Source organism: Budorcas taxicolor, chromosome 1 (genome assembly GCF_023091745.1).
Source record: "Budorcas taxicolor isolate Tak-1 chromosome 1, Takin1.1, whole genome shotgun sequence".
Lineage (NCBI taxonomy): Eukaryota > Metazoa > Chordata > Mammalia > Artiodactyla > Bovidae > Budorcas > Budorcas taxicolor.
In genome coordinates, this window is record NC_068910.1 from 160,631,216 (window position 1) to 160,653,117 (window position 21,902).

The following is a 21,902-nucleotide window of genomic DNA, read 5'->3' on the forward strand; positions in this document are numbered from 1 at the left end:
TCTGGGGAAAAAGCCAAAGTAAAAGCAGTCTGTTGGGCAGTGCTTGTGCATGTCCTTGACCAAGCAGGTTGGGTGAGGTCATGGTGCTTGGTCATGTTTCCTGAATGAATAGTCCTGTGAATCACCATAGACTCTACATGTATTTATATAGACTGTGCACTTTTTGATGTTGTCTACATGCTGAGTTTTATAATGCACCATTTGGATTCAAAAGTTATAGAGCAGATGAACTTTATTTGTTGCAGGGGAAAGAACACAGAGCATTCTATTAATATTACAGCTTCATGCACTGTGGACAGGTTTTTCCTATCTGAATACCTCTTTGGGTACCAAGGAGGATTCTTTGTGGTTGGACTCTGCTTAAAATTCTGCTGCTTCCCCAACTCTAAGTGGCAGTGTTGGTACTTGCCACACCTCCTTCACAGACTTCTAAAGATTGAAGGAGAGGATGTCTGTGAAAGTGCTCTGTTTGGGAAGGGGAATCCTACCTTGTGAAGGATGAAATGGTTTTGATTCATAATGTGAAGGGGAAATCTTGAATCAGATTAGGCTTTTGTGGTTTTCTCTTTATATGTTTAGGGGTTTTGGGATACAGGTTTTATTTTTCCATAAAAACTTTTTAAAAACTGAAAACTTAAAAGGCATTTATCCCTCAAAAAGATGCTTCTTATGTTCATGGTTGAGATTCATATTTACATTAATTAGAGGAGCCTGATGGGCTGCAGTCCATGGGGTCACGAAGAGTCGGACACAACTGAGCGACTTCACTTTCACTTTTCACTTTCATGCATTGGAGAAGGAAATGGCAACCCACTCCAGTGTTCTTGCCTGGAGAATCCCAGGGATGGGGGAACCTGGTGGGCTGCCGTCTATGGGGTCGCACAGAGTCGGACACGACTAAAGTGACTTAGCAGCAGCAGCAGCAGCAGCAGATGAAATAAGATTGAAGTGATTCGCTTATAAAAAATAAAAATAAATACATTCTCAAAGTATTCATCTTCCTAGACTCCAAATCACACAAGAAAGGGAAATCTGTTGGTGATATTAAAAGGATTTGACAATAATAGACAAAACAAGGAGATGGTTATTGAAACTCCTTTGGCAAAAGTCAAATGTAGAATATCGTGATGTGAAGCCTTGAAAGTTTAGTGTTTCCTAGTCTAGTTCTGGTTTCATAGTTAAATAGTGCAGTCCAGGCCCTTCAGTTTATTTTTTAAGTAGGCTGTCGAGGTGCCTGCAAACCTAGTATCTTCATGAGGACCCTAGAGAGAGCATATAAATATGAGTTGTTTTAAGGAAACCATCATGAGAAGGAAAAAAATCTTTATTCCCTGGAAGAAATTGTCTCTGAATTGCAGATTTTAAGACTTCTTGAGTCAACACCAGTCCACCTGCATCACCAGGGAGCATGAAAGGCCTCAATTGGGCCAGGAGGGAGTCGAGTGGCTCAATGTCCGGGAAGAAGTGCTGCTATGTTTACATGCTTACTTAACTCGTTGCCAATTTGTCTACTTTTCTTAAGACTACTTAGTCAGTGGGAGGTTGCTTTTACTTGAGAGAGTGATAATCTCTCTGTCTCCACAGCCATCTTACCAGGTACTACATGTGGCACATAATGTCATTTGCTCACTGCAGCTCTTGCAGTCTGATGATTCACGAACTCCTACCAAGATCTAGCGCTCAGTGAGGAACCAATACCAGGAGAAGCTAGAGAGAGAAGCACACACTTTGACTTGGTGGTTAGAGTGTATACAGTTGGATAGTTTGAAGAGTCTTGAGTAAGCTTCCCCTGTGGCTCAGCTGGTAAAGAATCTGCCTGCAGTGTGGGAGACCTGGGTTCAATCCCTGGGTTGGGAAGATCCCCTGGAGAAGGTGAAGCACTCCAGTATTCTGGCCTGGACTATACAGTTGATGGGGTTGCAAAGAGTTGGACACAACTGAGCGACTTTCACTTTCACTTAGTAATTTTAAAGCCCTAGCAGAGTATTGTTAGTGTTGTTGGTTGCTGTGGTATTTACCTATCTGCTCTTCTTAATCTTCTTGCTTATTGACTAGTATGGCCTGGGGAGCAGCACCAAAGCCTCCTTCACCCCCTTTGTGGACCCCAGGGTATACCAGACGTCTCCCACTGATGAAGATGAAGAAGATGAGGAATCATCAGCTGCGGGTAAGCTACAAGTCCCCGATGTTTTAGAAACAGCTTGCTTTTCCATTCTCTTATGGCCTGATAAAAAAATTAATTCTTCATTCAGTAGTTAAGCCATTAACTGCTTAGGCCCTGTCTTAAAAGGAAGACTTTTAATTTTTTTATAGGATTCCTCAAAGTTCTGTTTTTTTGTTTTGTTTTGTTTTGTTTTTCATCTTTTCTGTTTTGATTCTGGTAGGAACCCAGAGGTATCCAGGGGCCCTGGGAAAAGCTGTTCCTCCGAGATCTCCAAACTCACCACCTATTTCTCAAAAGCAGTTTCTGGGTACAATGCTGTGCACGCAGTAGATACTTAATAAATGCGTGTTGAGTTGTGTTGAGTTCTAGGTGTGTGCTTCCCACTGCAGAAGTCTGGCTGATTTAGAGGAGAGTCTTGCTTTCTAGAATTCTGCAACTCACTAATCATCAGACTCACCTTAGGCCAGTTTGTCGATGGATAACGTGGCATTTCAAAAAGTAATCTTTCTTGCATATGTTACAGGAGATGGGGATGGTATATTTAATTTTATGAGATGAACATTAATTCCCTCAACTGCTCAAGTAGTGTCTATAAACCTGTCTTACTAATAGATGAAATACTGCTTTTATGAATGACTTGTACTTGATTCTACTAAAAAAAGTGTAAAATATGTATAGTTTCAGCATTTCTTTGCCTTTACTATAAAGCACACTAAACAAGGAAAAATCGTAGTGTTTTGAAGCCCCTTCTCCATGTCTCCATTGGTGTATATTTCAAGATGCCACTGATATCTTTGATTCTTTTTCTCAAAGCTCTGTTTACTAGCGAACTTCTTAGGCAAGAACAGGCCAAACTAAATGAAGCAAGAAAGATTTCAGTGGTAAATGTAAACCCAACCAACATTCGGCCTCATAGCGACACACCGGAGATCAGAAAATATAAGAAGCGATTCAATTCAGAAATACTTTGTGCAGCTCTGTGGGGTAAGTTGGTGCTTGTAACATTCATTAATGGATTGAAGAGGAATCTTACCATCAGAAGAATGTTGATTCAATCATGGGTGTTAGAGACCTGACTTGGGACTGTCTTGGCCTCAAGAAAGATCGAGAGCAATTTTATATTTAGAAAGAAGTGATATACTCAGGATAACAGAAGGAGATCCAAAATGATCTTGTCGCACAACAGGGTTGGGCTCAAACCAACAGCAGATGTGGCTCCCACTCAATGCTCACGTACCGTGTGCCCACAGTGTGAGCATATGAGAAAGGTGAGAGGTCCAGGAACCACTGCATGAATAGGAGCGGGGTGAACCTTGGCGAAGTCTCAAGGTGGGATTTACTGAGAGAGCCAAGAAAAGGGTGGGTGTCACAGGAAAGGAATAAAGGCAGATTGTGCTGGCATGACAGCCATGCCTCAGGCTCCTCTCAAGAACACTATTCTAGGCAGTAGAGCAGCTTCATGTAATGAATGCTGCTGCTACTTTATAAAAGAAAACTAATTCCATTACTAGAGCAACAGTGATTTAATTACTATCTCAGAGCTTCTACTTCTACACTCTCTACTGTGCTATGCCTACTTGCTCACTAGTTTATATTTACAAGGTACAGCTCTTAGGTTTTACAGGGACCCCAGACACAGAAGAGTAAAGCCTGTAAGAGTCAGTCTTGGGATCCTTCATAAATTTGCAGGTGTAAACCTCCTGGTGGGAACTGAAAATGGCCTGATGCTTTTGGACCGAAGTGGGCAAGGCAAAGTTTATAATCTGATCAACCGGAGGCGATTTCAGCAGATGGATGTGCTCGAGGGACTGAATGTCCTCGTGACAATATCAGGTATGTTGTGAGGTGACCAGGTCTGCATGGGTGGGAAAGGTGACCGCCTCGCTTCTGAAGGAATAGTAAGCTCTGCTCGTCCCACCAGCAAGTGGCATAGTGAATTATGACAGTGCAGCGAGTGACATCACCCGTATTTTCTAACTCTGGAGACTCTGACCTTCCAAGGGAAGTCTCTCACCTCTGCCCGAAATCTGAATCAGACAGAGACGTGATAGCTGTGTGCTTATGGGGCTTTACCTCTACTGGGACTCAGCAAGGATCTTTTTAAGGTGTCTGTACTCCAGTCACCACTGTCTGTTCTCAGAAGGAGAATATAAAAATGTAGGCTTCTGCGAGTGAGAAATTTTGTAAGCAGAAATTTCTCTGGTCTCTTTTCTTATAAGAACTGCTTTAGCTTGTAGTTCATGGATGCTCTACTTAGTGCTGCTGGCCCATAGGTGATTGTGTCTGCAAGGAGATTTGACTGTAGGAATCATTATTGCTACACTCTGCAGCTTTCTGGTTCACACAGAGAGCCTTAAAAAAGATGGAGACAGGGACTTCCCTGGTGCTCCAGTGGTTAAGAATTCATCTTGCATTAATGGAGAACAATCTGTAAAAATACTGAATCTCTATGCTGTGCACCTGAAGCCAATATAAGATTGTAAATCAACTATATTTCAGTAAAAACAATACAATTAATCAATGTGGAAAAAACAAATAGAAAAAAGAATTCATCTTGCAATGCAGGAAATTTAGGTTTCAATCCCTGGTCAGGGAACTAAGATCCCATATGCTGTGCAGCAACTAAGCCCACGTGCTACAACTACTGAGCCCACGTGCTGCAAGTACTGAGCCCATGTCCTGCAAGTACTGAGCCCACGTGCCACAACTAGAGAGCCCGTGGCCCACAACCAAAGATTCCACATGATGCAACTAAAACCCGACGCAGCAAGTAAAGAAATAAAAAATATGGAGACAATAGTGAAGGCCTTACTACTCACAGGTTAAAAATGTAACCTGAAAGGCTCTGTCTGTTGAAAGTTTTTCCTTATAGATGGTGTTTGAAGGAGTTTGATAAATAATGCCCCTCTTACTCCCTCCCATCCCCTCCAGTATGAACCCAACTGTACCCCTGCACATTAGAACCCCCTGAGGAGATGTGAAAAATCTAGGATGCCACCAGACTAGTGGGTCAGAGTCTAGGATGTGGCCCGGGTCACAGAGGCTTTGGTGGCTACTGACGTGTCTCCACTGTGCAGCCAAGCTGGAGAACCAGCCTCTGTTTCTCAAAGAGACACATTGGGTTCCTCGTGGGTTGAGTCTCAAATAGGGTTTAGCTCTTAAGCTGTGCTGCTGTTTTGAGAAGATACCTTCACAAGATGCCGTGGTTCTCTCTGTCTTTTACCTTTCCACTGGATGCTCAGTTTCATCTTTTTATCCTCCCCAAACAAAAGTTAACCAAGTAAATTCTTCCTATATTATCATTTATTTCACTATAGTCCTTTATTTGGGCTTTGCTAGTGGCTCAGATGGTCAAGAATCTGTCTGCAATGCAGGAGACCCAGGTTTAATTCCTGGGTTGGGAAGATCCCCTGGAGAAGGCAGTGGCAACCCACTCCAGGATTCTTGCCTGGAAAATCCCATGGACAGAGGAACCTGGCAGGCTACAGTCCATGGGATTGCAAAGAGTAGGACACGACTGAGGGACTAACACCGTCCTTTTGTCTGGGTAATGAGTTCTTGATTGCTATACCCCCAAATCAAATTTACAGCCATGCATCTGCCAGACACCTACCAAAAGGGGAAGTGATATCAGAAAATTCATGTTCAAGCTTCAATATATGATGTATCAGTTTTAAAAGTGTAACTATTCCCTGCTCTCATGAAGCACATGGGTAGGGAAAGAAGAAAATGAAAATAGGAACCAAAGATTCTTGAAGTGCCCTCTGATCTGTGTTGGCACAGAGAAGAGAAAGCACCAACCTCCTGCCCATCCTGGCTATTGTGATCAACGCATACTCAAGGCTTTTGGCTACCAAGAGGAATAATAACTGCACAGTGGTTCCCTCAATTTCAATAATAAAGATATTCTTCTGTCAAATCAAGTGTGCAATGCTTTAATGAATTCTCTTCCTCTGTTATATATCACATCTGCAAAACATATTTTTTGACAAGAAATCAAAGGAAAAGTAAGTACCCAAGAAGTGGGTAAATTTCTGATCACTTAGAAAAAGCCACCCCAAAGGACCGTTTCTTATCTGGTATTTAGATAATCTCAGATGGTTGATTAAATTTAGCTCCTGTATATACCTCAATGTTTTTAAGGTGTTTTCTTGTCATCCTAAGAATTCTTTACTCTAGGATCACTTTACCAACATTTCCCAATGGGAACTTGAACATTTTTGCACGTGTACACCTCTTTTTGTCCATTCTTATTTCTGTTTGGTTCTTATTTCTGTTTGGTACTTCTTTCAGGGATCTCAGCACCATAAATTCTTCCAGGGTTATTTTCTGAGCCCAGATTGCCTTCATTGAACTTGTTTCTCATATCCTTATGCAATGCCTTTTTCTGTTTAGTAAAATGAAACTACGACCAGCTGTCATCTTTAAAGTAAGAGAGGAGGCGAGTAAGAGGCTCTGCATTAACATATGGTGTGTTGGGTAGAAGATGAGGAAAAGGCAGTCACACCTGAGTATGCTAAAATGTCCGTCAACACTCCTTCATGTAATTAGATCTAGAATGTTTTGGAATGCTGATCACCTATTCTGCTACAGAATTAGGTCTTACTGAGCAGACATTGCCCTTTGCATTGGGAGAAGGGAATAAGAGTAGCTTGCTCAAATAAGAGACCACCAGGAACTTCCCTGGTGGTCCAGGGCCTAAGACTTCATGCTCCCAATGCAGGGGGCCCAGGTTCAATCCCTGGCAGGGTGACTAGATCCCACACCAAAGACCTGGCAACTATTCATTTTTTTAAATAAATATTTTAAAATAGAGTTCATGTGAAAGAAACAAAAGAAGCTACCAGAAAGTAAAAGGTGGTTGTTGTTCTTCAGTCACTAAGTCATGTCTGATGCTTCGTGACCCCATGGGCTGCAGCACACCAGTCCTCCTCTGTCCTCCACTGTCTCCTGGAGTTTGCTCAAACTCACCTCCATTGAGTCAGTGATGCCGTGTAACCATCCCATCCTCTGCTGCCCCGTTCTCCTTTTGCCTTCAGTCTTTCCCAGCATCACGGTCTTTTCCAGTGAATTGGCACTTCGCATCAGGTGGCCAGATTATACAATGATTATTTGCCCAAAACACTTAAACCTGTTTTAATCATAAGTTCTGGCAGATGCAATACTTTGATGATGCTGGAGACACTGGTTATTATGCCTTCACACATGCACACAATTGTAAATAAAAATAAAATGGAGATGGGGAAGGATTAAGAGAAAAAGCTGTCTCCAGACCTTGAAATTAAAGCTCTGTTATTTTAACAGGAAAGAAGAATAAGTTACGAGTTTACTATCTTTCATGGTTAAGAAACAGAATACTACACAATGACCCAGAAGTAGAAAAGAAACAAGGCTGGATCACTGTGGGAGACTTGGAAGGCTGTATACATTACAAAGTTGGTAAGTCTCAAGATGTGGAATTGTTTGCTCAATCCAAACTATTCAGTTAAGTTTCATTCAGTTTTTTTCTATCAGATACTGGTGATGCATCTGTGACCAGTTTAAGACACTGCTGGAACCTTAAATATACTTGCATTATTTCCCCAAAAGTCAGATCGGTAAAGTTCCAAGAGTGCATTCAGAATAAAGTCTTAGGCTCCAATTTGACTCCCTCCCAAAGACCCATTAAAATGACAATAAAGGAATAAAAATGCTATCAACCCACAGGACAAAGGGACCAGAAGAAGACAAACCAGATAACAAGAGATGTCAAAAAATTGAACAAGAGTAGTTAGATGACTTGGAATAGACCTGACTGATCAGGAAATGCTGAATTCTAAGTCTGCTCTCAGGAAAGTCATCAAAATCAACCCAGTCACTCAACAGAACCCAGAAAGGCCTGGGACCTGAGGCCCCAGGTGTATTTGAGGTGGAGGTGAGGGTGGGACTAAAAAGGGGAGGATTGTTGGAAAGCTCATGAACAGCAAATCCTGCAGAGCTCAGTCAGGCAGTACCCTCCCTGACTGCAGCGGAAGGTGGAAGGCGGGCACAACCAGCCTCCTGATGGGGAACAGTGAGTTATGAGGACACACGGATATACACACACACCTTCTTATCCTGCGTGGCTCTCCAAATTTTGCCACTTCAGGGAGATTAGAAATACCATTTCCATAAAAGAAGAATAGGGTTTTAAAAAAAAGTAAAAAAGATGAAACAAGGTTGGAGAATGTCATTCAGAGAATAAGGAAAACACCTTGGAAATTAAAATATATAGGCAAGAATAAAAAGTATTATAAAAGAGTTGGAAAATAACCATGTCTAGGAAGTGGAATGAAAAGAAAAAGGAGAGGATGGGTAAGAAAAAAAAAGATTCAATCCTAGTGGTTCAAAATCTAAGTTATGTAAGTTTTAAGAAAAAGAGAAATTAAGAAATGGAAGGGGAAGAAGGCATCAAAGAAAAAATACAAGAAAAGTTTCTAGAATTAAGACCTCAAAAATCTCCAAATAAAAAGATTCACTGAGTACCCAGTATATGAAAATGAATGAAATACTGAAAAATGAATGAAAAAAGACTTACGAGAAGACACAGCAACATAAGATTTCAGTACCCAGGAAGTGAGAAGGCTCTTAAAGCTTTCAAATTACAAGTAAATAATTCCCTGGTGGTCCAGTGGTTGGGGCTCCACGCTCTCACTGCCAAAGGTCTGGTTTTGACCTCTGGTCAGAGAACTAAGATCCCAAGCTGCACCATGCAACCATAAATAAATAATAAGTAAATAAACAGTGTATAATTAGACCCAGAATTAGATGGCCTGGGACTTAGAGCAATGCTGGAAGATTAGAAGACAATGGAGCAAGGCCTTCAAAGTTCTAAAGGAAACATTTTTTTTTCACTTAGTAATTTATAACCCATCTGTATTAGCCAAGGTTCTCCAGAGAAACAAAACCAGTTTGTGTGTGTGTGTGGGGAGAGAGAGAGAGAAAGAAATCAGTCCAAGCAGAGTGGGACAATGGAGAGTTTAGGAAGAGGTACCTCCAAGAAAAAAAATGTTACTAACAGATTACCTGTCATATTTGACTGTATTAAAGGCACTTATAACACTAACAGAAAATTTCCATGTGCTTAGAGATAGATGCATAAAAAATAGGAAGTGGAAAAAAATTGGGGAAAACAAGAAAGGAATTATAATAAGGGTATACCACATGTCTCATCTATACACAGTAATGATTTTAACACAAGATATTGACTCAACCAAAAATTGTAACTATAACTGTGTTGGAGGTGTGAGGGAAGAAGAAATGGGTACATTTGAGAGAGAGAGAACTAGAGAGAGGAGGCAGTGATAAGACACGAGATCCTTTCCATGCTCCAGTCAGTAGCTAATGTCAGATAATATCTACAACTGAAGAAACTTAAATAAGACATTATTAGCATGTCATTGAGAAATACGGAAGTGAATTGCAGAGGAAGGAGTTGAAAATATATTAAAGACAGAATATGGGGAGGTATGCTATAGAGAAAGAATTCAGAGGGCAAGAATTTGGTCAGTTATCCTCGGCTAATTTCTTTAGGATACAGAATACTCTGAGTGTTCAAACATTTTATAAAAGATAAAATAAAGCAACTGCTGGGACTTCCCTGGTGGTCCAGTAGTTAAGAATTCACCTTCCACAGCAATGGAGAAACGGACATAGAGAACAGATTGATGGACACGGTGGGCAGGGGAAGAAGGAGAGGGTGACATGTATGGAGAGAGTAACATGGAAACTTACATTACCATGTGTAAACTAGATAGATAGCCAGTGGGAATTTGCTGTATGATTCAAGGAACTCAAACAGGGGCTCTGTATCCACCTAGAGGAGTGGGATGGGGAGGGAGACAGGAGGGAGGTTCCAGAGGGAGGGGACATATATACCTATGGCTGATTCATGTTAATATTTGCAGAAAACAGCAGAATTCTGTAAGCAATTATCCTTTGATTAAAAATAAAATTTTTAAAAAGAATCTGCCTTCCAGTGCAAGGGGCACAGGTCCCATCCCTGGTTGGGTAACTAAGATCCCACATACGATGCTGTGCGGCCAGTAAAGAATTAAAGCAATTCCATGTGTATTGTCTCAGTCTGTTCAAGATGCTATAACAGAATATGACAGGCTGGGTGGTTTATGAACAACAGGAGTTTCTTTCTCAAAGCTCTAGAGGCTGAAAAGCTCAAGATCAAAGTGCTGTCAGATTCAGTGTCTGGTGAGGGCCTGCTTTCTGGGTCATAGAAAGCTGTCTTTTTGTGACAGCCTCACATAGTAGGAAGGGAGCGGTATCTCTCTGGGGTCTCTTGTTAAGGGCACTAGTCCCTTTTAAGTTTCCAACAACTGGAATCCAAGTTTGAATAATAAGCAAACGGCAGACATTCTGTCTCTACCCACTTGTTGATTCTTCTGCCATCTTGACATACCAGCTCTCAGCTGCTTACATGTGAGTGAACATAAAAGCCGAGCAAGGAAACATGAAGGATTTTTATACAGATTCTTCTTAAAATAAGTAATTCACATCTAGACTTGGTGGTGAGAGAGGCAGTCCTAACCAGTTACATCTTTAGATAGAGCTTTCAGGAGGAAACAAAAGGCCCCAGGTATTCTGCAGACAAGTTTACTAAAAGAAGTTAAATCCATACCTGTAAGAATATCCCACACCGGAGAGCTGCAATGCAGGAGACCTGGGTTCAGTCCCTGGGTTGGGAAGATCCCCTGGAGAAGGGAAAGGCTACCCACTCCAATATTCTAGCCTGGAGAATTCTGTGGACTGTATAGTCCATGGGGAAGCAAAGAGTCAGACACGACCGAGTGATTTTCAGTTTCAAGAACATCCCACACCAGAGCACTACTCTCAGTTAAGGTGATATATAGTGATGTGTGTGTTTGCGTGCGTGCCTGCTCAGCTGTGTCCGACTCTTTGTGACCCATGGACTGTAGCCCACCAGGCTCCTCTGTCCATGGGATTCTCCAGGCAAGAATACTGGAGTGGGTTGTCATTTCCTTCAGCGGATCCTCCAGACCAAGGTATCGAATCCTGCAGGCGGGTTCTTTACCATTGAGGCACCGGGAACCAGTCATCAACACAGAAACTGGATTAAATTAATAAACTTAACTCGTAATGTTTCTATTGCAGTTAAATATGAAAGGATCAAATTCTTGGTGATTGCCTTAAAGAATGCTGTGGAGATATATGCTTGGGCTCCTAAACCGTATCATAAGTTCATGGCATTTAAGGTAAGTAGACATGTAAATTACCTAACAAGGGCTTGTTTCTGTAGGTTTCTATCAGGTAACACTGCTCTATCTTACACAGAGACTTGTACCAAGTTTTCTATATAGAATAATTCTCTTCTAAAAGTGAATGAACTCTTGTTTGTTATTCTAGAAGTAAAGACTGGGTATTATCAAATGCTATTAAATTAATCAAATTAAAATTTGGGTGTACCTTCCTCCTCCATTTCAGGTCTATGCACCATCACGTCTAAGTGGCATTTAATGGGGAATGGTTACTGGGCAAAGCATTCATTGTAATGTTAGACAATGAAATTCATTATACCCCCACCTAACTCTGATATTTCATCTGAAAAAGGCAGACCAACAGCAGCACTGTATCTCAAGTTTGAACTGAGTCTGTTAATCTTACAATCCTCTTAAGCCGTTTTGGTTTAAAGTCCCTCAAACTCACTTGATGGTCACATATCCCCATTGCTATTGGACTTCAGTGAAGTGAATACTGAATAGAGTCATATGTGGAAATAGCCTAGATTCTCTGCATCCTTCAATTTTCATTGCTTTTTCATTTTTTCATCTTGTCTAAATCGGTACTCACCGTGGTTGGCTTGATCACTCATGAGAATCAACAGAAGTAGTATGGAGTGATGCTGGTCCCATTGACTCCAGCTCATGAAAGCTGACCCCCAAATGCTAGAAGGACCAGGACTTACAGGCAGTCTGATGTTTTCAGAGACACACAGTCTACCCATAGCCAGTGTTAATTTATCTTCTGTTCATTCTTTCTCTTTGCCTACATCTCTCTCTTTATATCTCCTTGGCTCTCACTTTTCTCCCCACCTTTACAACTCTCGTCTTTCTTTGACCCTTTATGTATTATTTCTTGCCACCTAAGCCATGTGAGGGCAGAAGCTGCCCTGGGAACATTATGAGCCCCTCTTCAGGGCCGAATCACCCCAGTTCTGTCTTATTCTCTTAGCAGCACGAGGAGTTCGTTTGTGATGTGCTCAGGAAGGTGGGCTCATCAATGGATATGGGTACCCCTCCATAACCCCACGTTTATGGAGAAGAATTTTTGGGCTGCGTTAGGTTAGTAATAACACTTGGCATGACTCCTGAAAGCTACAGTGGTGCTGCTGTTCTGCCAAAATCTCTCTTTGCAAAAGCTTTTCCATCGAGACCTGTTCCAGTTCTGAAGTTACTGCTATCAGTGTACAAGCCAAAGTGCAGAACTGATGGCAGAATGCTTTGTTCAGCAAACCATGCCCAGCCTGGAAGGAGGATGAGCAAAGGCAAGGACTTGAATAGGAAAAGTCTAGAGCTGGCAGAAGGTTGAGCCCTCCTATGGGACACGAGGATTTGGCTCAAACCTCCCATATGTGAAAATGATGTTAGTGAAAAAGGAAGGAGGAGTCTGTTAAGCGGCCAAGGCACTTGTGGTTTCACAGATTCTCTCCCAGATTTCTAGGCCAGTACAGGTAGAGTGGCATTGAAATATTGGCAGAGGAAAAGGAGGGGAGACTGAACAGTTACCTGGGGCTTAGACTCCAGTCTCACACACAGAACTTCGATAGCTGTGGCTGGAGCTCTTTGTTTTCTTGCTAAGTAAACCCAGCTAGCCAATGTAAGCCACAAGTCTTGAGATGTACCACCTCAACCTTCCCTCTCTGTTGGTCAAACCCAAGTCTCAGATCTCTGCATTAAGTTTAGAGAAGGTGCTGATCTGATGGGCACTCACTCACCAGGACAATCAGAACCAGAGCAGGCATGATAACTCAGAACAGGCTTATTTAGCACAGAACTGGCCCCAGCTGCCCCCCTCCTCAGGCTGTCCCTAAACAGGTAGTAACCATGCATGGGCCTGGCTGTCACTCAGGAAGGAGAGGGGCCAGAGAGGTGACCGGACCTTCTTGGGGAAAAGGCCAGATATAAACAGGAAGGAACAGCAGTATCCGGGCACCATATGTTTAGTATATGATAACACTATCAAAATTGACAACTGTAAACCAACTTCTCTTCCCTGGAGGACAAGGGGTAGAGCAAGGGGCACGAATGGATGCTAGACTCTTCCTCCTAGAGCCAGAATATGACTAGCTCTAAAATTGAAAGAAAGATTTCCTAGCTTTTTGATTTAAGAAAAGTCAGACGTGAACTTCCACAGGAAATAGCTAAAGGAAAAATCCATTAAGATAATGTCTTTGCATGATGTGGACTCTCACAGGGTGATTTTTAAAGTCTTTTGCAGATCTCCAGCACAAGCCACTGCTTGTTGATCTCACAGTAGAAGAAGGTCAAAGATTAAAGGTTATTTTTGGTTCACACACTGGTTTCCATGTAATTGATGTTGATTCAGGAAACTCTTATGATATCTACATACCATCTCATGTAAGTTCCCAAAAGCAGACTGTCAAGACTCTCTGTTCGACAGTCTGCATGTAGAGATTTGTTTTTGTACATTTGTGGTGAAAGTCATGCTAACTTTTACTAATCAGTAAAGCAGATAGACTTTTAGCCTTCACCAAATAGATTATACTTTTCATACATAAAACATGTAAATTTAACTAATTTTTACAGCTGCTTGAAACTGAGTAACATGTAATAGCAATTATTTGCCATTTACTGGACATGTTGTTTCCTTGGATTTTATATTAAAATACATATGATGTTTTCATTCAAGGGCCCAAATTCTTTTTTTTTAAAGCAAGGGGAGGAGTAAAAATGAGCTTCTATTTTTACTTTGTGAAGGAGATTGGTTCATTTTATGTGGAAGAAGGCCAGTGGTCCTTTTTCTGCTCTCGTTCCTCTCTTCAAGTGGAAGGCAATATCATGTGGTAAAATCAGACACACCCAAGCACATGCTCTGGCTCTAGCATGTATTCATTTTGCAATAATGGACACATAATGGGCAGCCTCTTCGGCCTTCAGCTTTCACATCTGTAAAATGGGCTAAGAGGACCTATCACGAAGAGTTCTCATTGGCATTAAATGAGGTGATGCATCTAAGGAACATGGCACAGGGTCCTGCAATTTGCAGTATTAATATTACTATCCTGACACATTGCCTAAAACATGACTTTTTAAGGGAAATGCTGCCCATGGTTTCACATAGTAGAAGTGCAATGTAAATTGTGTCTCCAATATGTATAGAGTCCCAAGGCTAACATACAGTAGAAACTAGTCATCAACAAAGTCTGAGATTCAGTCTGTTGCTTTTTAAAGAGTTTAAAGACTTTACTCCACAGAAGCACAATTGAAAAAAGTTACTTTAGTGCATGACACACGCACATCATCTGTTACCACGTTGCAGCTTTCCCTCACGTGTGTGTACATGCACACGGACTCGCAACCCGTGCTCTTTTACGAGGGGACCAAGCCACCCCGTGATCGTTCTCCAGCCCCTCGGTCATGTCCACCCTGCACCTACTGGACGGCCATGACACTCTACACCAGGGGGGTCACAGCAATCCCATGTCTGTCTTCATACACGTCAGTCTACGCTTATTTGAATAGTATGATTCTTTTTAATGAATGGTAATTTAAATTTTTTTTCTCAACAAGCCATTAATTTGGATTATTCTTTTATTTGGTCACCCAGATAAACAATCTGTATGGAATTTTCATAGCCTATTTTGGTCCCAACTTTTGGTCCCATGTAGGCTGTTTCCAGCATATTCAACTGGTTTGCGCTTTTCCTCATCTTTTTTAAAAGTAGACAGAAAACACGAGATTTTTTTCAATGTTCATGAGAATGTGCGCAAATCCCAATTTTACCACCACATGGTAGTACAGCTTTGGTCAAGTTACATAACCCCTCTGAGATGCAGTCACTTCCCCTTGTAGACGGAAACACCTACCGTGTGGAGCTGTTCTAAGACCCAGAAGTTACGTATGTAAAGAGCCCATGCTTGGCACAGGGTAGGTGCTCCGATGTTGTAGTTGTTGCTTTTAGGAACAGGTGAATTGGATTCTTGACTTCATCCCAAAGTTTGTATTTACCAGGGTATTTGGCAGGTCAGTGGTTAAATTAAGCAAAGCAAAACATCAGTCTCTAGAGTACAAATGAAAAAGAGAAATGAAAGAACTTGTTTTTTTCAGTTCTTAGAAGTTGATAGTTAAGATACTGTCTCATTTTGAAAAAGAATAATGCCTGGCCTTTCTTTGTCTTCCAGATTCAGGGCAATATCACTCCTCATGCCATTGTCATCTTGCCTAAGACAGATGGAATGGAAATGCTTGTTTGCTATGAGGATGAGGGGGTGTATGTAAACACCTACGGCCGGATAACTAAGGATGTGGTGCTCCAATGGGGAGAAATGCCCACGTCTGTGGGTAGGTTAACCATTCCTTATCTCCTTCAGCAGTTACACCCCCCAAATGAAACGAAAGTCAAGAAATGTGAAACAACCATTTGATTCCACCAAAAAAAAAAAAAAAGTCTGTGAATAACACTTGTAAGACTTGCTTTGTCTGTTTATCTCAAGTCGTTTGTCATTTTTGTGGTTAAGATGTGAACAGATGCTGTGAGTTATTGCCCATCTAATGTTTTTAATGCAGTTTTGGAAATTCCTTTTGACAGCCTACATTCATTCCAATCAGATAATGGGCTGGGGCGAGAAAGCTATTGAGATCCGGTCAGTGGAAACAGGACATTTGGATGGAGTATTTATGCATAAGCGAGCTCAAAGGTTAAAGTTTCTATGTGAAAGAAATGATAAGGTAAATCCGTTTCAACATTTGCATTAGTGTTTGCATTTTAAGAGACCACCAGGTACCTGTGAAACCTTCATTTTCCTTTATACCGATTTGAATCACATCTGTGTTAAACAATCAATATTATCTTGAAATGGCATTATTTGGTTTGACTCATGTGAACCCTCAAAATATACTATTCACACATCAAAAAAAGACATGAAAACATCTAAAAATTTCTTGTAAACTCTTAGTAACTCGTGTGGCCTGCAGGCCTTAAGATGACTCAGCAAATACCCCAAATTCTCCTAAACACTTAGTAGAGTTGGCCCATCATTAATCATTTCACAGAGGGTCAACCTTATACTCCATGTTTAGACTTTTCACAGAACCACTATTGGGGCATAACCCATCACATTATATTCAGCTTTAAATGTAAAACCTGTGACATGTAGAAATATAAAGATTTTGAGAAGTGCCACCCATTCCTTGAGGAATGCACAGTCACAAACTCAACTAGTGCCATGTCCTGTGTCATTCCAGCCGTGTTTCTTCTGAAGTATCATAGGGGGACTGTTTTCCAGTGAAATTGGCGGTGTTCGTCTGGCATAACAGTCGCCCAGAAGGGTATTCTTCCCCCTTGCCCTCCCTGTAGACTCACCCAGAGTTCTCGGTAGCTAAGCTATACTGTATTTGTGAATTCATCCTTTGTGACTATGGTCAGTTTAGAAATGCTGTCCCCCAAATCAGCCAACGTAAACATTTATAGAAAAGAGTGTGATGGGTTGAACAGACCTACGTCTCTTGGCTCTCTCCCATTCCCTAGAAGCCAGGCTGGTCTTAGTATGACCCTGGAGCAGCCAATTAATCTGACATGGTGTGGTCTGGGTGGACAACAGTTGGGAGGGGCAAGAATGGTTTCCAAGGCCTCATCAGAATATGCCAGAAAACAGACCTGACCCCAAGTAAAATTCCAGCCCCCACCTAGTCTCCAGGGATCCTAAGGCCAGGACTGATCTAGGCACGGACCCCCAAACTCTAGAAGCCCTTACTGCAAGGCCTGTCCACACCCTCAGGAACAGGCTGAGACCACAGCAGTGTCAGGGCGCTGAGGCTGAGAGCCGGGGCACACACAACCTGGAGAGCAGCAGCCCTTTCCTCCCCTTGTTGTGTTTCCACACGTCCTCTGTGCTTCCCCCCGTGATCACTGACCCCACAGTAGCTTTACTAACATATGTAGCATTAGCTGAACGACACACATTTCCACAGAGCTTCCTAAGAAGCTGTTGGGAGAGACAGCAATGTTCTAAAGAAGTTGTGGAAATGAAGTAGCAGAGACTTTATACTAGTGACAAAGTAAATGCCTTGGACCAAAGTGTGGTGTCGGCTGATTCTTAAAGGACTCGGCCAAAGCACGTAATATTATTTTCCTAGGCAGCGGTTCATGGGTGTTCGGCTCAGGCAAGCAGTACCCCAAATCTTGCTCCCTTCTCTCAGTTGTTGGATAAAATGATTTAGCAGACCCAGACCTAATGGACTGCGGTTCTCCTGATGAATGCCATGATCTCCTTCAGCCTAGGATATGCCTTCATCATCACATCAGCAGAGAAGCCAAGTGTTAACTCTTGAAATGCCAAAGTGAATAGGCATTAAACACCTTATCCTATCTGACTAGAGCCACTTGTTTGTTTTTTTTTTTTAATTGAAAGATGAAGCTGTATAGTAGGCAGTAGGCCCCAAATTCTCTCTTGACTTTCATTCCCAAAGTCTGCCCTCTTGTCATTAGGAGAGAGATGAGGGGAGCCCTTGTGACTTTCCAGAAATTAACAAAGGACCTGTTGTGTTCTTGACCAGAAATCCAGCATATTATCCTAGCGTGAAACTCCCTTGTAAAAAGTGAGCACCCAGAGGGTTGTTGCAAATCAAGAGGTAGTCCCTTCTGGGTCCCTGAAGGCCAATACCACGATAAGTAATAGTAACCTTATAGGAATCAAGGCAGGAATGCCTACAGAGGATGCGGTGTATTAAAAGATGCTTTAAAAACACCAGCCATTGAGTCTTAAGAGCTGACACATGGCAAGGATAGGACATGTGAGAGAAAAATGGATGGACGGTTGAAGAAAAGCGGGAGAGAAACCATGCAGTTGAACTAACTTCTTTTTAATTTCAAACAGGTATTTTTTGCATCCGTGCGATCTGGAGGAAGTAGCCAAGTGTTTTTCATGACCCTCAACAGAAATTCCATGATGAACTGGTAACAGAAGAGCACTTGGCACTTATCTTCATGGCGTTATTTCTAATTTAAAAGAACATAACTCATGTGGACTTAATGCCAGTCTAGAGGCAGAATCAGAAGGCTTGGTTGAACATACTGCTTTCCCCTTTTCCTCTCCCTCCACCCGTCCCGATACAGTCCATCTTTCAATGTTGCAGCCTGGTTGAGAAGGAGAGAAAAAGGTGGCAGGAATTTCCAGGAGATCCCCAAGAATGCTGCGTTGTCTATGGACAGAGATGGACCATGTGCCCTTCGGAGTTAGGGATAGAAACAAATATTGTGTGCTCTTATGATTAAGCTGTGTTACGGTGGATTTTTTAGTTTTGTTTTGTTTTTTACCTTTTTTTTTTCTTTACCCCCTTACTTTGTAAGAATGGGGAGAGAATGCATACTGAGAAAGTGTCTGTTTTTAATTCTGTCTGCCTGCTAGCTTTAAGTATATGATATGTTGTTAAGATCTCCAACTTCAAATGGTGAGAGACGGCACAATAAATGTACCTTATCTCTTTACACTGAAGGCCATAACTACACAGTGGGGTAATTTTAGAACTCTTTTGCCTTCACCAACCCAAGAGGTTGCTTTTTGATAGCAACTGCTAATGAATTTTTAAAAGAGAAGAAAAATACTAGTATTCCCCTCTTTTGGGAAATAGATTTTAAATGGCTAAGCTACTAGCCTTAGACTAATAAAATCAACTACCATTTTTGTGAGTCTGGCAGGCCCTATTTTATAGGGCCCTGTACAGAACAGAGTGTGTCTCATGGGATAGTAGTGCCATTGAGTTAAGTTGACTCTAGTAAATGAGGGACTCTATATACAACGTTGCCTCAATGATTACTGCAACAGATCAGGGCAAAAGATGGGATGACAGAGGGGGTCAGATGGAAAGAGCTTCTGGAAACAAGCTAAAAATGTATATATATACACACACACATTTTTTTTTTCAAATGCACAAAACTTCCCAGCTAGGAAGTCACTCTGTTTGGGCTTCGTTAGGAGTTAAGACCTTGTTCTTTCTGGGAATTGGAGAATCGATGACATCCAGGCTCTAGTTACTCCCAGCTTCCTCCTGAGGTGCCACTGTCTCAAGATGAAAACTGTGACTGAAATAACAATAATAATAAATGTTTCTGAGCTGCCTGTGTTCTCTCTGGGTTGGTGAGAGAAGGGACTAGACTACTAAGCCTGCCTGGGACCCAGCAGGCATCATTGGTTCAGATTTTATAGAACTTGAAAGCAAGGCTTTGGCCAAAATTCTGAGACCCTAATCATTTTACCTTCCTCTAAATTACCCAACATCCGGTAAACAACGTTTGTGCAGAGATATGTATGTATTTCGTTCAGGTTGACTTGTGTCCTTATAAACTCTTCCACGGATGATTTGAACTTTTGCGTGACTGTCTGGGATTTTTTTTCCAAAGCTCTGAGCATGGCCGCCTGTGGTATCAAGGTGTTGCAAAACAGTATCTGTGTTGCGCTTCCTGTTTTAACCTACCTCGTTTCGTTTGTTTTGTTTCACTGTTCATCACAGCAGTGTTATCTCCAGGAGACATATAGAGAGCTCAACTGGCAATCTCAGGTGTATTTCACATTTGGAAAAAAAAACAAAACAGTAGTTGACCAAATTGTTCTTGAAAAATTGAAAAAAAAAAAATCCAACAGCAACAAAACTAATGTGGCTTGTTTCTGGAGAAAACAATTACTGTAAACAGATCCAAAACGAAAAATATGAGCCTACTGATTTTGCCTAAATACATGAGCAGCTGATGTACTATTAATGAGAACGAAACACACATTAGGAAAACAGCGCCATTTCAATCTGGTGGCTTGGGCAAGGGGGGCACACGGAAGGGGAACTACTCTAGTTTTTGAAGTGGCTGATTCTGCCCCTCCTGTAAAGGTGGTTGTCATTTGCATTTATTTGAAGCAGGTAACACACAAATGGAATTGAGGATTATCTTCAGGCGATCACCAAGATGTCCTCATTGTGGTCCCTTTAGCACTCAAAAGCAATGAAATCCTCCCGTTCTCATTTTTACTGCTAAGGTTCTGCTGCTGAACAATAGGATCTTCACAAATTCCATGCCACAAATTCAGCAATAACGTTTCGGATCGAATAGCAACTACTGTCATTGGATGCTGACGTGGACAAGACATTGATTTGGGTCTCATCTCCGCATGTGATTGCCACCAGCTCTTTATATTGCTGCTGTGGTATTTTGAACCAGAAGCTTCTTTAAATTATGTTGCAAACTGATCTTTGTTTTATGTTTTGTTCCGTTTTGATTTCTAAGTGATAAGTTCGGAACACACAGCTTTAACTGATTTTTTTTATTGTGGGATTTGGGGTACAGTAAAGAAATAAAAGGGAATCATTGTGTTTAAACATAAGGTAGTTTGTGAATGTATTTTTTAAAATCTAGATTCATTGAAACAAAAAATCATAAGAAAACAATATTAATGCAGTCTTGTTTACAGTATGTACACTGACATGACATAGACCATGAGCTTTTCTGGTGCCAAGAAAAATAAAACACAGACGTTAACCATCAAGCCATGCTTTTTATATTTTTGTACAAATATTTTACACAGAGTACAAAGCAAAACAAAATTTAAAACAGCCCCCCACAAATCTGTGCTCCTTAAAAGATTTCTAAAGAATTCCTTGAAGCTTTTATCTCCAAAAATACATTTTCCTCCATAAGGACAGGCCCTAGCCCTGAAATACTGAAGGCCTAGGTCATGCAGAATATTTCAGAATAACTGTTCTTGTGGCTCATAACAATTACCAACATTTCAGTTTGCCTTAATTCTTTTTTTTTTTTTTTGGCAGAAGCAAGGGGGTGGTTGTGCTTTTCATCCCTCAATATCATCTTTAAAATGAGCCAGTTTTAGAGATTAAAAAATTCACCTGTGAGAAAAACTAAAACTGAAACTAGTTTCAAAGCTAAAAAAGTTTTTATCAAGATTTGTATACAAAGAGAAATGGAACCCTCCCTCCCCCAGAGTTTCACTGCTGCTGCTGCTGCTAAGTTGCTTCAGTTGTGTCTGACTCTGTGTGACCCCATAGATGGCCTCCTACCAGGCTCCCCCGGCCCTGGGACTCTCCAGGCAAGAACACTGGAGTGGGTTGCCATTTCCTTCTCCAATGCGAGAAAGTGAAAAGTGAAAGTGAAGTTGCTCAGTCGTGTCTGACTCTTAGCGACCTCATGGACTGCAGCCTACCAGGCTCCTCTGTCCATGGGATTTTCCAGGCAAGAGTACTGGAGTGGGGTGCCATTTTCTAGTTTCACTAGATCATTTCATTCCCTGCTACTCAATATTGATCATGCAATGAAATCCAGTGTGGCTGCTTACACCACAGTCGGGGGCCAGGGTCTGTCAGGTGATTGTCATTGCTGGGTGCTAGTCCGGGACATTAGTGAGGATTCCTCCATGCAGCGCATGGTGGGAGCAGATGACCTACAAGATCCTTTAAGATGGGGAGAGTTCTCCCCATGCCAGTTACATTCAGATCGTTGTCCTTGCACA

The 21,902-nt window shown here is 41.6% G+C and overlaps 1 protein-coding gene across 1 annotated transcript in view; it reads left to right on the forward strand.

Moving 5' to 3' along the window:
• TNIK (TRAF2 and NCK interacting kinase) overlaps positions 1-19,749 on the forward strand; it is a 398,208-nt gene extending 378,459 nt beyond the window's left edge. Inside the window, exons 25-34 of the mRNA XM_052645336.1 lie at positions 2,056-2,167; positions 2,385-2,471; positions 2,978-3,148; positions 3,854-3,997; positions 7,469-7,603; positions 11,309-11,409; positions 13,642-13,791; positions 15,576-15,735; positions 15,983-16,122; positions 18,270-19,749. Coding sequence (XP_052501296.1) covers positions 2,056-2,167; positions 2,385-2,471; positions 2,978-3,148; positions 3,854-3,997; positions 7,469-7,603; positions 11,309-11,409; positions 13,642-13,791; positions 15,576-15,735; positions 15,983-16,122; positions 18,270-18,353 — 1,284 coding nt within the window. The 3' untranslated portion in view covers positions 18,354-19,749. The remainder of the gene's footprint in view (positions 1-2,055; positions 2,168-2,384; positions 2,472-2,977; positions 3,149-3,853; positions 3,998-7,468; positions 7,604-11,308; positions 11,410-13,641; positions 13,792-15,575; positions 15,736-15,982; positions 16,123-18,269) is intronic.
• Positions 19,750-21,902: the final 2,153 nt, after the last annotated feature.